Below are 13,737 nucleotides of genomic sequence, written 5' to 3'. Positions count from 1 at the left end.
AAGGGATTTTAAAGCTCAGGAAGGCAGTCCTTTAAGCATTTCTTGAGATAAAATGACCCATCTCATCTATTTAGTTGATTCTTCCGGCTGAAAATGGTTTCCATCACAAACAAAATGTATGGTGCAAAATTTTCTTCTCTCTCATATTGTAAGGTATCCCATTATTTAAAACTGAGTTAGAATCAATCCTGCATATATCTGTACTCAAGAAAATACTGTCAACCACGAACCAGTTAAATAAAATTTGCTGTCTAACAGAGTTCTTTCACTGGTTTGTTACTAATACAAAACTGAATGCTAGAAATAGCTTACTTGGAGCACGGACTAGATACCAAGTCTGTGAAGCACTGCCCCACCCCTTGTAAGAGTGGATGACTGGAACATTTTAATGCACTCCATCACGTAGTGGTTCAAATACAGAAACTTCATATTGACTACTGTAGTTCCACATTTCCCATACTTTTCTTAAATGGGTCATGCATTATCTTCAATACCAAAGCCACCAACATTGAGGTACAGTGAAGAAATGGATAACATCACCCTATCAAAATATACTTGCATACTATTCTCATTACTTTCAACGTGAAGTCAGCAAATGTAAAGAATTAGGGGTTGCCTTGCCTCCCGTTACTACATAATTAAACATATAATTGGGAGACTCAAAACGCTACTTTATGAACATTCAGAGTAACAAAACAAGATGCAAAGGGAAACAGGTTATTTGCTTAAATACTGACAGATTTTCACATTTAAAAAAAAGAAAGAAAGAAAACATTTGCGGGATGCCAAGTTTTCCAAAACCCGCCCCTCCCCCCGTCTTTCATCTCCACCCCTCCCCTCCCCTCCCCCCGTTCTGGGAAGTCGTTTCTTTGACGCGGTTGGGACACACAACTCACCGAGTTTTTCCACCAACTTAAGCATCACCCCTCCGATGTGCACCTCCCCGGTCACTCTCAGGGTGACATCGCGGTTCAGGTCTGTCACATGGACACTCAGTTCCCACGTCCCATCCGCGTAGCAGCCATCTGGCATCCTTATCCCGTCCAGAGCCATGGCTCCTTCCTGCGAGCGCAAAGGAAGTGGCTTTCGTAAGCGTCACTCCCCCAAAGGAAGGCAAATCCCACTGAACTGGAGGAGTCGGCCGCAGGGTGGGAGAACGTGGAAGGCACGGGGGTTTCGCGCAGACTCGGGGAGCGAGGGCAGCGGGACCAGGCTGTCCGCTGCACTCGGCGCCCGCGCCCCTGCCCTGCCCGGCGACCCCGGCGCCACCCAACCGCCCACCCCACACGGCTCCCGCCTAGCGGACCGCAGCGGCTTCACCTGCCGCCTGCCGGCCTGTAGCACCTCGGCCGGGAAAACGCCGCCTAGGGCTGCGCACTACTTTCCCCACCCGCGCTCCCTCGGAGCCCACCCGAGCCGGCCCCTCACCGCGCGGTCCTCGCGCTCCCCGCCCGGGGCTGGCGCCGCAGCAGGCGCGGGGGCGGCGGCTAACGGGGCGGCGGCGTCCGCCTTGCGCTCCTCAGCCAGCGAAGCGCTGCCTCCCGGCCCGAACTGCTAATGGAGTCCCGTCGTGGCTGCCCCTCGCCAGGCTCCCCGCGCTCCACCCCTCTCTCCCCGCCCCTCAGCCCAGTCCAGCACAGGCTGGGCGCGCCTGCCCCTCCTCCGCCGTTGCGCAGAGTAGCCCAGGGCCGCTCGCCCGCCTCAAGCCCTCCGCCGCCCTCCCAGCGGCCGCCCTTAGGGAGGGGTCTGCGAGGCCCCGGGGGACGGGCTGGGCGGCGGCGCGCGCCGCGGGGTGGGAGCTGCGCGGGGGAGGCGGGGGGCGCCAGCGGCGGCAATCTCAGCCCTGCGGAGTGCTGCCCTTTTATGGAAATAAGGACCCAGCGCAGGGACTGAATCCAACATCCGGGCTCTCAGCTGCGGGACCTGAGGAGGGGGAGCGAGGGGAGCGCCGCAGGCCTCCTCCAGGGCGCGGGTGGGCGGCTGGCGCGTCTTTCCGCGGCCGGTCCAGGCAGGAGGGGGCCCGCGGCAGTGTGTCTGTACTTCCAGCGGGAGGAGGGGGCTTGTCCGTGAGAAAGAGCCACAGGAAATTCCCAGGGCAAAGTCATTTTCGGGGAACAAAGTCCTCCCGCCCCTTACCCGCGCCTGGAGTAAGTCTAAAAGTCTAGGAGCGGTCAGAGGTGCTGCACCCCAGGAGTTGGAGAGAGGAGTTTGGGATGTATAAACTTTAAAAGGTAAATGCCCAAGCCAACTCCATGAACATCTCACAAAGGAATGAGAAAACCCAGAGGGAGGTGAAGTACAAAAATTGCTTTGCCAGCAATGACCGGTCCCAATCAGCAACTCCTACGGGACTCCCAGAAGTTTGCCTGCATTCTTAACCCATTCGGAGGGAATCTCCAACCAGATGCGAGTCAAATAATTCCTTCGATGCTCTTATTTGAGAAAAGCCCTGGGTGCTGTGGGTTTTACTTAGAAATCTCTTCCCCAGCCTTTATAGCTGTCAGTAGGTATTTGTGCATTTTTATCTGCAATTTAGATCCAAAAGTTTTAAAGTCCTCAGCCACAACTTGAAGGAATTTTAATAGCTCTGGAATGGTGCCCACCAATAGTGCCACAGTCCGGCTGCAGCAAAATAACAACTTGTGTACCTTGATACAGCAGGAGTGGGAGCCCTTTATTGTAGGACAGGAGTGGTATATATACATTCCACACAGCTTATCTTAATTAACATAAAATAGATACAGCAGTCAACCAATAAGGAATCACCACACTTAATGGCTCGCTGGCAGTACTTCACAAACCACTCCCTCTGGCAAAATGCCAGGCGCCACCCTGACTTGTTTACAGACTCTAACATTTCCCCCTTTTGTTTAATTTAAATAACAGCCATAGTGGTTTTTACAGAAACCCATAAATACCTGCTACAAACAGAAAGGGAGGATATAAAATGCCACAATACCAAGCCAATTGATGGCTCCATGCAAGAAGCCCTTGGAAAAATTATACCAGCAATGACACCGTTAGCAAAGATACCGAGTTACAATTTGTTGTAGATTACAGTTTGTTGTCTCAGTCCAGGTAAAGCAGTGTCTCAATAGAATAACTCACAGTCCAGGTAAATCACAGTCCAGGGAAGTTCACAGTCCAGGTAAGTTCTGCAGGCAGCTAGCTTAATCCGAAGTCTCCTCCGGTTTTCAACAACACTGGAAATTCTTCCACCCTCGTCTTCTTCACTGGCACTGGGACGAAGGCAGGAACTCTGGATGGCTAAAGAAAATCCTGTAGTATTCCAGCAGGCACTAAGAAAACAACCTTCTGAACAATTTAGTACATTATCTCAAGGTTTTTTACATTTGAAATAGGCCTTAATGGCGCTCATTACTCATCAGCCTCCAGGTGTGGGAGAACCATCGTAGTTTAGTTATTGGCATTGAAAATGACCAAACATCAGGGACATCAGCGTCTTCTGCCGGCTGTAGCATCCTGGGCAGCCCCAGATGGCCCTGGGGAGTGTCCTGGACTCAAAGAGCCTGCAAGACTGTGCCTCCAGGTCAGGTTTGGATTTGGGCTCTCGCAGTGGCGACCGCTCCCCGGGTGGGGGGCGGGGAAGAGCCAGCTGCCGCTGCTTGGAAACTCCTTGCTGCGCCATGACTGGCTTGTGCATGTGGCAGCTGCCACGTGGCTTTACGCACCCTCCGGTAACGAAAAGTATTCAGTAATAGCCTTTTGCTGCAACTTTTTCCCTGATAATCCTTCCTCCTCTGAACTTTCTTCTTTCTGACTAGAGTTCCCGGGCTTCCATCAACACATGCCCTAACTATTCTTCGTTCCACTGGGATGCCTTCTTCCCTTAGTAATTTACTTCTCACCCCTTCCATATTTTCATCACAAAGACAATACAACATTTCAAGACAAAACAAGACACAAACATACTGTATCAATCTTCTCCATTTTCTCGAAATGGTCATTTTTCCTCTCGCCCTATCTGCCTAGGGACGAGCAGATTTGCTCCCGTCCTATCTATGGACGGGCAGCTTTTTTTTTTCGTCACTTACCCCCAAGTGTCCCAGGGCTCCCCGTAAAGGGCCACCATCTGCCGCAGTCCGGCTGCAGCAAAATGACGGGGGTGGGTGACAAACAACTTGTGTAAGTTGATACAGCAGGAGTGGGAGCCGTTTATTGTAGGACAGGAGGGGTATACATTCCACACAGCTTATCTTAATTAACATAAAATAGATATAGCAGTCAACCAATAAGGAATCACCACACTTAATGGCTCGCTGGCGTTACTTCACAAATCACTCCCTCTGACAAAATGCCAGGCGCCATCCTGACTTGTTTACAGACTCTAACATTGAAGACTGACTAGTGATGGAGAAAGGTCCTTCAGCTTCCCACTTTACTTCCACTCCCCCTACTGTCACAAGGGGGGGGGGGACACCTTTGCTCCAAATGCCCCGGAGTGGGGAGGGGAATGCTACAAACAAAACCCTTTTAACATAAGATACAAAACCCCAATTTTAAAAGGCTGGTGGTCTTTTTAAGTTGTCTCAAATACTTGGAAGGAGAATCCCCCATGCAAATAACCCTTTGTTTATCAATGCAACTTGGAAAGAAAAGTAGAGACTCAAGAAAGGGGTGGGACCCATAATGGAATGAAATCAAGGACTTGTAGTCAGATGCCAGAGGTTTGGTGAGTGAGCTCACACACACACACACACACACACACACACACATAGGGGAAACCACTATAGTGATTTTAGCCAGTCATCATGGAGAAACTGATGCCTTCTCTCTAACCATACCACTCTCCAATTATTTCTACTCAGAAATGTTGCATTCACTCGGAAACAATATGAATGTCCAGGCAGGAAAGAGTGTTTATGTAATAAATCATGGTATAGAAAATATATAGGGAAATGTTTTTTAATAAAAGAGAATTGCTTGTCAGGATAAAAACCGTACAAAACTGTACATGTAGCTGTAAAACCAAGAGCTTACCTGTTTTTAAATAAGCAGAGAAAAAGACTGGAAGAAAATACACCAAAATGTTTATCTAGGTGTTGAGATCATGGGAGATTTTTTTTCTTCTATCCTTTGTACAAATTCAAAAACTCTGCATCTAGAACTTTTCTATCACCATCAAGAATTGCATCCAGTATCACAATTTTTGTGCATTACATTACATTCACAATGATGGACATGATGGATAGAGCAACTACTGGACTCTTGGCCAGAATTTCCAGAGGTTTCCTTTTCTGTTTTTTAGTATTCCTAAATAAAACTTGAGTTTTTTGAGAATAGGAACTGCAAAGTCTTTGCATTGTCCACAAATTTACAAATAGCTGGGTACAAAGAAAATGGAAAATGTGTACCAAGTCAACACAAATGTCAGTCAAAGAATCAGTAGGAGCAAGTTTATCTGGTGTCCACCGTGCGACCAGCACGCTGGCTTCATACAAGAGGTTCATAGCATAGAAGTTAACTAGTGAGATCAAAATAAACACACAAAACTCAATTTACCTTTTTCTTTGACCAGGTCTGGGACGGCTCTCCCTAGGGCTCCTGCCTTGAGCCACCTGGTGGGGCAGCGAGGTTACACAAAAGACTATCAGGAGAGAGGGAGAGCTCGCCAGGGAGTGGCCTTTTATTGGGGAACAAGAAATTCAGGGGAAAATTCCATCCAATGAAGGTCGAGGGGGACAGAATTCCAAGGTCAGGGTCAGTGATTGTTCTCAGGGTCAATGGTCAGTCACACCCCCACACGGATGGGCTCTCGCACCTAGAGAGGGTGGGGATTAGGTGCGGATTAGTTCTGACACAGTTTAGCCAGAACACCTCACACCCAATCAGGGAGATGCCCAATCACTGGTGGAGATATCTCATTATTGGGGAGAATTCCACTTTTTAAATTCACCTGTTTTTTAAATAAATTTCCTCACCTTATGCCCAAAAGATTTATGGCAATGTATAAGGATAAGATAGCAAACATTCTAAGTGGCACAAAACAAGAAAAAGGTCAGGGGATGGATGAAGGTTTGGGGCTCAGGAGGGTAGGATAGAGATTTGAAATGGAACTAGGTATGAGCCTAAGAATTATACCTTAATGATCTGTGTTCCAGTAAGCTCCTGGTAACTGCAGCTTCTTAAACATGCCTTTATAGAAACAAAAATATCTATGTCCTTTCTGAATATTGCCTTTCCCTTGACAAAGTCACTGAAGTTAACTGTCATGGCTCAGAAGCCAGTTTTAAGAATCAGTTTTCACAATATGGTCATTTTCTTACTTTCCAGTAAGAGTTACTTTCTAAACATCCCTCTACCTTAGTGCCTACTACTCTACTCTTCTTTTTATTTATTTTTTTAGTTGTAGGTGGACACAATACTTTTTATTTTATTTATGTGGTGCTGAGGATCGAACCCAGGGCTTCACACATCAGAGAGGCGTGCTCTACCGCTGAGCCCCAGCCCCAACCCCTACTACCCTAGTCTTCTATCATTAAAGTACTTCTACAGAATGAATGTTTCTACAAGAAGTGATGGGGGTTTACCATTGCAAACAACTGCTCTATTTCTTATTATTTGAACTAGCTCAATTATACCTTTAGAAGAGACTTTATTAGTTGTGATGTCAGCAGGATACATAAGCAATGTGATACACAGGGACTTAGGGACCCAAGTGAAGTCCCACTGGAGAAATAATTAGATTAGCATGGGTGTGGCTGGGCTTTTCAAATTACTACTTGCTTTGAGCATTAAAGAGGAGCCAGTCTCAAGTCTCTGAAATTAGGAATTTTTTTTTTCTATTTTATCTAGTAAGGTCTTCAAGTACATTTCATAAATGTTTACCTCCACCTAACATTTCAAATGCATTTAAATGTAGAATCTTATCTGAAATCCCCCACTAGAAAAACACTAAGACATGCAATAATTGTGGTACTTACATCATACTGAAAAGTAGCTGAGAACTCCAGTGTTTGGAAGAACAGTTCAAGCATTGAAAGCAGCAATATCCAAATAAGGTCCCAAGCACTGGACTTAGATTTAGACCAAATGATACCTCACAGATCTGCCGTCAAATGCAGCCCTGGGGCTTGCTGATCCTCACTTTGACTTCAGTTTTTTTCTGGATTCTACTTATGCTGTGCTTTAAAATGTTTCTTTCTAAAAGATTAATACAAAATACAATCACTGGGTTTGAAAGAAGGAGAGAGGTTGGAGGTAGGAGAAAAATAAGAGAAGTTTTGTATAAGTATGAATGTGGGGGGCACTAAAAATTTGATATGAAGTCAGCGAAATGAAATATAATGAGTTATTCCTGTCAAGCACCAGGTGAGCAGAATTCTTTCTTTGTTTTGGGGATTGCCAAAAATGGAACACACCAATGAAGCTACCAAGGAGGCAGAAATCAAGGGGAGTGGGGTATGAACTAAGAATGTGATGGAAGGCTTCAGAGCCAGTTTTGATAGAAAGGGTCGGTCCCTGTAAAAAAGCAAAAACAACAACAACAAAAAAATAAGACTGATGAACTGAGAAACAAGGAGATCTGGTCAGCATAGGTCTGTTTTCACACATATCAAGAGAAGGACTCTGAGATAACAATGAAATCTCTGCTTCAAGGGGAAAGAAACACACTGCTTACATTTACTGCTTTAGTCACAGAAAGGTTTTTATTTAAAAAATCATGTAGGGTGGTACCTTTTTGTAAGTTTAAACACCAGGATATCTTGTGAAATAGTCTGAACCTTGACAAAAATGTGAAATGTTCACACACTCTCATAACAACATGGTAATTAATTGTGCTTAGGGGTGTTGGACACTGGGATAAATATTTAGATGTGTAACATATACGGTGAGCTCTTAAGGAACATCTGTCTAATGCAGAAGGCTTATATTTAAAAACCTCAGAAAGGATATCTACATACAAAAAGTGAAATGAGACCACTACCTCACACCTTATACAAAAATTTGCTAACAATGGGTAAGACTATAAAATTCTTAGAAGAAAACAGGACTAAACAGGACTTTACAACCTTGGATTAGACAGTGGTTTCTTAGATAAGACATCAAAGCATAGGCAACAACAACAATAACAACAACAAAAAACTAAAAAGCTAGTTAAATTGAATTTTATAAAACAAAATTATGTCATATGTCAAGTGATGGCATAAAAATGTGAAAAAACCCTCAGAATCAGAAAAAAATATTTGCAAATCATAAATATTTTAAGAGGTTTTTATCTAGAATATATAAAGTTCTATTACAACTTTACCAAAAAAAAAAGAAAATCAATTAAAAATGGTCAAAGACTATAAGTAGACAATTCTCCAAAGAAGATATATGAATGGCCAATAAGCACATAAAAAGATGTTCATCAGAGGAACCAGCCAGGCCTCGCAGCGTGGCCCTGCCAGCTCCCAAGTTGCCGCTGCTCTTCACCAGCTCCGGACCCCAGGCTTCCTCTTGCCTCTCAGGCCAAGGCCATGAAGATCAAGGATGCCAAGAAACCCTCTTTCCCATGGTTTGGCATGGACATTGGGGGAACTCTAGTAAAGCTCTCATATTTTGAACCGATTGATATCACACCAGAGGAAGAACAGAGGAAATTGAGAGCTTAAAAAGTATTCGGAAATATTTGACTTCTAATGTAGCATATGGATCCACTGGCATTTGGGATGTATAACTTGAACTGAAGAAATCAACACTTTTTGGCTGAAGAAGGAACTTGCACTTTATCAGATTTCCAACCCATGACCTGCCTACTTTTATCCAAATGGGAAGAGACAAAAACTTATCAACATTACAAATGGTGCTGGGTGCTACACTACAGGAGGTGGTGCTTACAAGTTTGAAGAAGATTTTTGCACAATTGGAAACTTCCACCTGCACAAACTGGATGAACTTGACTGCCTTGTAAAGGGCTTGTTGTATATAGATTCTGTCAGTTTCAATGGACAAGCAGAGTGCTATTATTTTGCTAATGACTCAGAACCTGAGCGATGCCAAAAGATGCCTTTTAACCTGGATGATTCCTATCCATTGCTGGTGGTGAACATTGGTTCAGGAGTCAGTATTTTAGCAGTCCACTCCAAAGATAACTATGAACCAGTGACTGGGACAAGCCTTGGAGGGGGTATTTTTCTTGGTTTATGCAGTTTACTGACTGGCTGTGAAAGTTTTGAAGAGGGCTTTGAAATGGCATCCAAAGGCAACAGACCCAAGCTGACAAACTGGTCCGTGATATTTATGGAGGAGATTATGAAAGATTTGGTCTACCAGGTTGGATTGTCACGTCTAGTTTTGGAAATATGATTTATAAGGAGAAGTGAGAATCTGTTAGTAAAGAAGTTTTGGCAAGAGCTACTTTAGTCACTATCACCAATAATATTGGCTCTGTGGCACGAATGTGCGCTGTAAATGAGAAAATAAACAGAGTTGTCTTTGTTGGAAACTTTTTACGTGTCAATACTCTGTCAATGAAACTTTTGGCATATGCACTGGATTACTGGTCCAAAGGTCAATTGAAAGCATTGTTTCTAGAACATGAGAGATACTTTGGAGCAGTTGGTGCACTTCTTGGGCTGCCAAACTTGAGCTGAAGCATCAGAAATTTTTCTGCTAATGAATGTCATCCAAGAGGAACTAAAACCAGAGGCATTGTAACTGCATTATTTGTCCTTGGGAACCAAAGGATAAAAGAATTTCACTATTCCTGATAATTTTAAATGTCAGAATGGAAAGCTCATGAATGCCATATTAAAAGAGAGAGCTCTGCAACATGAAGTATTGTTGAAGTTTTTTCCCTTCTGTATATAGCCAGTGTTCTTTAAATGCAATTTAGCCTAATTATTGAGCTTCCTCTCAGAAAGATTTTCTATTTATTTTATGTAGCCAGCATTGTAGTACTATATGCTCAAGACATGAATCTTAAAGTCTCAGAAATGTTTCACTTATGAAAAATAATTGATTTTGAATATTTGTTTTGAATCTGTTTTATGCATTTTGATGACTAGTGAGCAGACAGTAATATACCCAGTATGAAAATTTATTGTAATGGCAATCAGAGATGATGATTTTATGTGATTTTAGAAATGTTAAGGAGATATTAATTATTGTAGTTTTCCTAACACATCTTCCTCAAAAAAACATGTTCTATGTGATCTTTGCCCAGAAGTATAACTTTCCTCAAATGTCATTTATTTAACTAAAATACTATTATTATATGTTACCCTGAATTTCAGAATGAATCTTGGAAAATGCACCTGTCTGGTGACATCACATTTTCTGTGTTTTTAATTTAACCAATACATTGAAATGTTTGTATCTTTAAATTGAAATTTTACTTATTTTGGAATCTGATGAAGTCCTTAGACTATTCAAATGGAATATGATTTGAGTGAATCAATAGTTCTGTGCTGTTTTTACCACTAAATTATCATGTCCAAAGTTAACACATTGCTTATTTAATATGAACCATGAAAGCTAAAGATTTTATTCTATTACAAACAACAACAGAATCATATTTATTCTAAATGGGTGTTTTCAAATGTTGGGAGTCTGAGGCAGTATTGCAGAATTATAAAAGAATCTGTGGGGCTGGGGATGTGGCTCAAGCGGTAGCGCGCTCGCCTGGCATGCGTGTGGCCCGGGTTCCATCCTCAGCACCACATACAAACTAAGATGTTGTGTCCGCCAAATACTAAAAAATAAATATTAATAATTAAAAAAAAAGAATCTGTGTTTCCTACATTTGGTTATAAAAGCAATTGTAGTTTAAATTAAAAAAAAAAAAGATGTTCATCATTAGTCATCAGGGAAATGTAAATTAAAGCCCAATGAGGTAACACTTTATACACACAAGAATAACCATAACAAAAAAGATAACAATATTAAGTGCTAACTAATATCTGGAGAAATGACAACTCTTTTACATTGCTGCAAAATATTGGTTGCTTGAAAAACAGTTTGGCAGTTTCTCAAAAAGTTAACATGGGGTTACCATGTGCTATGGTCTGAATATATGTCCCTGCCAAATTCATATGTTGAAATCCTATGCTCCAAGGTGGTGGTATTAAGAGGTGAGCTTTTGGGGGGTTGAGGTTGTGGCCAGGAGAAGGAAAAAATGCCAAGGAACGGCTGGGGGTGGGAGGGGGTGAAGGGGAGTGAGTACAGAGCGAGGTCATATGAGGGAGGACTGAGGTGAGACTCTGAGGTGAAAACTTCAGAGCCTTTTGAAGGTTGGTAATTATCACCAAAACAATATTCAAATAAACTTAATCTGGTAAAAATATGCATGACTTATCAACAGAGGCAAGGTGTAAAATTCAGGAGATTGGTTTGGAATCCATTCAAGTGACTTAGATGTGAGAAAAATATCTTGTGGCTTGTAATTTAAAAAAAAAAATAGGGAGTGGGGTGAGAGGGTGTGGGTGTGGGTGTGGAGGAGATTTCTGTGTAGTTCTGATGTTCCAGGTGCTGTGTGGGCACTTTAAATGTTCCTGAAGATAACCCTGAGGATTTTTTTTTTATTAAATTACTATCTTTATTTAATGGAAGTTAACTGATGGTTATCTGGTTGTGTAATTTCTAGGCCTCACAGCTGACATGTGGAAGAACTGAGATTTGAATTTAGGTCAAAAAAAAAAACAATGTCAGAAATGTTTCAAGGTTTTCACATTTAGGTGATTGAAGAACCAACCGTGGAGTCACTGAACTGGGAAATGGATGTACAGATGTTGAGAGCAACTGATTTGGGTGTTAGGGAAAGATGAGGAGTTTCTATAAAGAAGTGTGGAACTTGGGGTGAAAACATTATATCCAGAGGGAAAATTTAGAGAGCAATTAGGTAAATAAGCCCATCAGGCTTGAGAGAACAGGTCACCCAGAAAAATTCTTAACAGAGAGAGAGCCTTAATGAATGGTTTGATCCTCCAAGGGAGGCTGATTCTTGGATAACTGCTCCCCAAAGGCAGAAGGGTAGAAGCAGGAAGAAGAGTCATCCAAGGTTAACAGAGAAGAAAGGATCAGAGCTGGGAAAAAAAAATCTGGTTAGTCCAGTATCCAGCAAGCCCCAAAACCAAAAAACAAAGAAGTCATTTCAAGAAAAGGTGGTTAGCAGTATCAAATGATGCAGAAAAGTTCAGGAGAGAATAATGACTGGCAAAAGTCACTGTTAACCTTGAAGGAGACAGTTCTAGAATTGACTGAACAGGTTTCAAGGAGTTAAAGAAGAAAAGGGGAAGTTTGCTGGAAAAGGAAAGTATGAAATAAGATTTGTAAATTGGAGGTACAGTAGAAACAAAGATGCTTTTTCAAAACAACGGTGATGTGAGTGTGAATAAAGACTCGGGAAAATGGTTGCTTAAAATCAAATCCAAGATCTCTCACTAAGATAATCCCAAATATTCAGCAGGAGATAGGAGTATTCCTTGCCAAAGTAGAAGCAATACACACGGATCTGCAAGGATAGGATTAGGTTTTTGGAAGGCTCTGACCATTTTAAAATAGTGGAAAGGCACAGCTGGATAGAGAAAATCTGTACATACACATATTTATACAAATACTGTGGATGTTAGTCAAGGAGAGGGTGGGGCCGATTGAGTTATTGTGCTGCTCTGATGGATGCCCTCCAGGAGGTCAGCTCTGAGCAGGATGTAACAAAGGAAGGATGTGATTAAGAGATTATCTCAGTACATCCAGGACAGAGAAATTCAGAGCCCCATAAGGGAAAACCAGTGGCAATAGCAGAGATGTGATTTTGCCCAGCCTAAGGGTGCTTCTGGGGATGTGGTTATTAGCTGGATTGGGGACCAGTATGGCCAGCACTTGGGACAAGAGGCCAGTCCCCATACCAGCCTTTATCCTACAACAAAACAGAAGTTCCACCTTGATCCAAGTTGGCTTGTTAGTAAACCAGCTAGGCTCCTCCCTGATTTCAGGGTTACTCATTGTCTAGTTGGTTCCTTCCAGTCTTGGGTAGCTGTTAAATTGCTGACTCCCAACCTCCATCCTGAGGAATGACCTCCACTCTCTGTACTTTTCATTACAATGTTCTCTCCCAGTGCATAAACCCTTTGTTCTTCCTAAGCCAAGAGTTGCAGTTCCACTAAAAGAGACAAACCAGAAAGTCACCTACAATTTCAATTGCCCTGGGGCTAACTCAGTCCAGTTTGGAAGGTCAGAGGTGTTTTTCTCTGCTAGGTCTTAAGAAGGTACTCTGAGGGGACAGAGACCTGACCAGCAGCTGAACATTGCCATCTGGTGCCTGGGAGGTGTCACTGTAAACCATTTCCCTTCCTTGAATTAGATTTCAACAAATAACTAAGAACTTAGTAAGCAAATGGAAAAAGTGTACCTGCAACTATTAAAATATGAAATGTAAATTCAACAATAACTTGTATTATCCTTGAAGCCTTTATATGAAGTGAAATAAGGCAGTCACAAAAAATCAAATTCTGTATGAGTCCACTTATATGAGGTACTTAGAGTAGTCAAAATATAGAAATGGAAAGTAGAATGGTGGTTTCCAGGGACCAGGGGAACAGGTAATGGGTTGTTATTGTTTCATAGGTATAGAGTTTCAGTTTTACAAGATTAGAAGAGTTATAGAGATGAATAATGGTGATGGTTGCACAATTTTCTGAGTGTATTTAAATGACACTGAATTGTAGACTTAAAAATTGTTAAGGTGACAAATTTCATGTTACATACATTTCACCACAGTAAACAATTTTAGAA

The 13,737-nt window shown here is 42.5% G+C and overlaps 1 protein-coding gene and 1 pseudogene across 1 annotated transcript in view; one reads left to right on the top strand and one right to left on the bottom strand.

Moving 5' to 3' along the window:
- Fermt2 (FERM domain containing kindlin 2) overlaps positions 1 to 1,602 on the bottom strand; it is an 82,139-nt gene extending 80,537 nt beyond the window's left edge. Inside the window, exons 1-2 of the mRNA XM_027929581.2 lie at positions 1,429 to 1,602; positions 897 to 1,062 (exon numbers count right to left, since the gene is read on the bottom strand). Coding sequence (XP_027785382.1) covers positions 897 to 1,053 — 157 coding nt within the window. The 5' untranslated portion in view covers positions 1,054 to 1,062; positions 1,429 to 1,602. The remainder of the gene's footprint in view (positions 1 to 896; positions 1,063 to 1,428) is intronic.
- A 6,881-nt stretch (positions 1,603 to 8,483) lies between these two features.
- On the top strand, positions 8,484 to 9,648 carry LOC114088244 (pantothenate kinase 3 pseudogene; annotated as a pseudogene).
- The last annotated feature ends 4,089 nt before the right edge of the window (positions 9,649 to 13,737 follow it).

Source organism: Marmota flaviventris, chromosome 2 (assembly GCF_047511675.1).
Source record: "Marmota flaviventris isolate mMarFla1 chromosome 2, mMarFla1.hap1, whole genome shotgun sequence".
Classification (NCBI taxonomy): Eukaryota; Metazoa; Chordata; class Mammalia; order Rodentia; family Sciuridae; genus Marmota; species Marmota flaviventris.
This window is presented reverse-complemented; position numbering and strand designations above follow the sequence as displayed.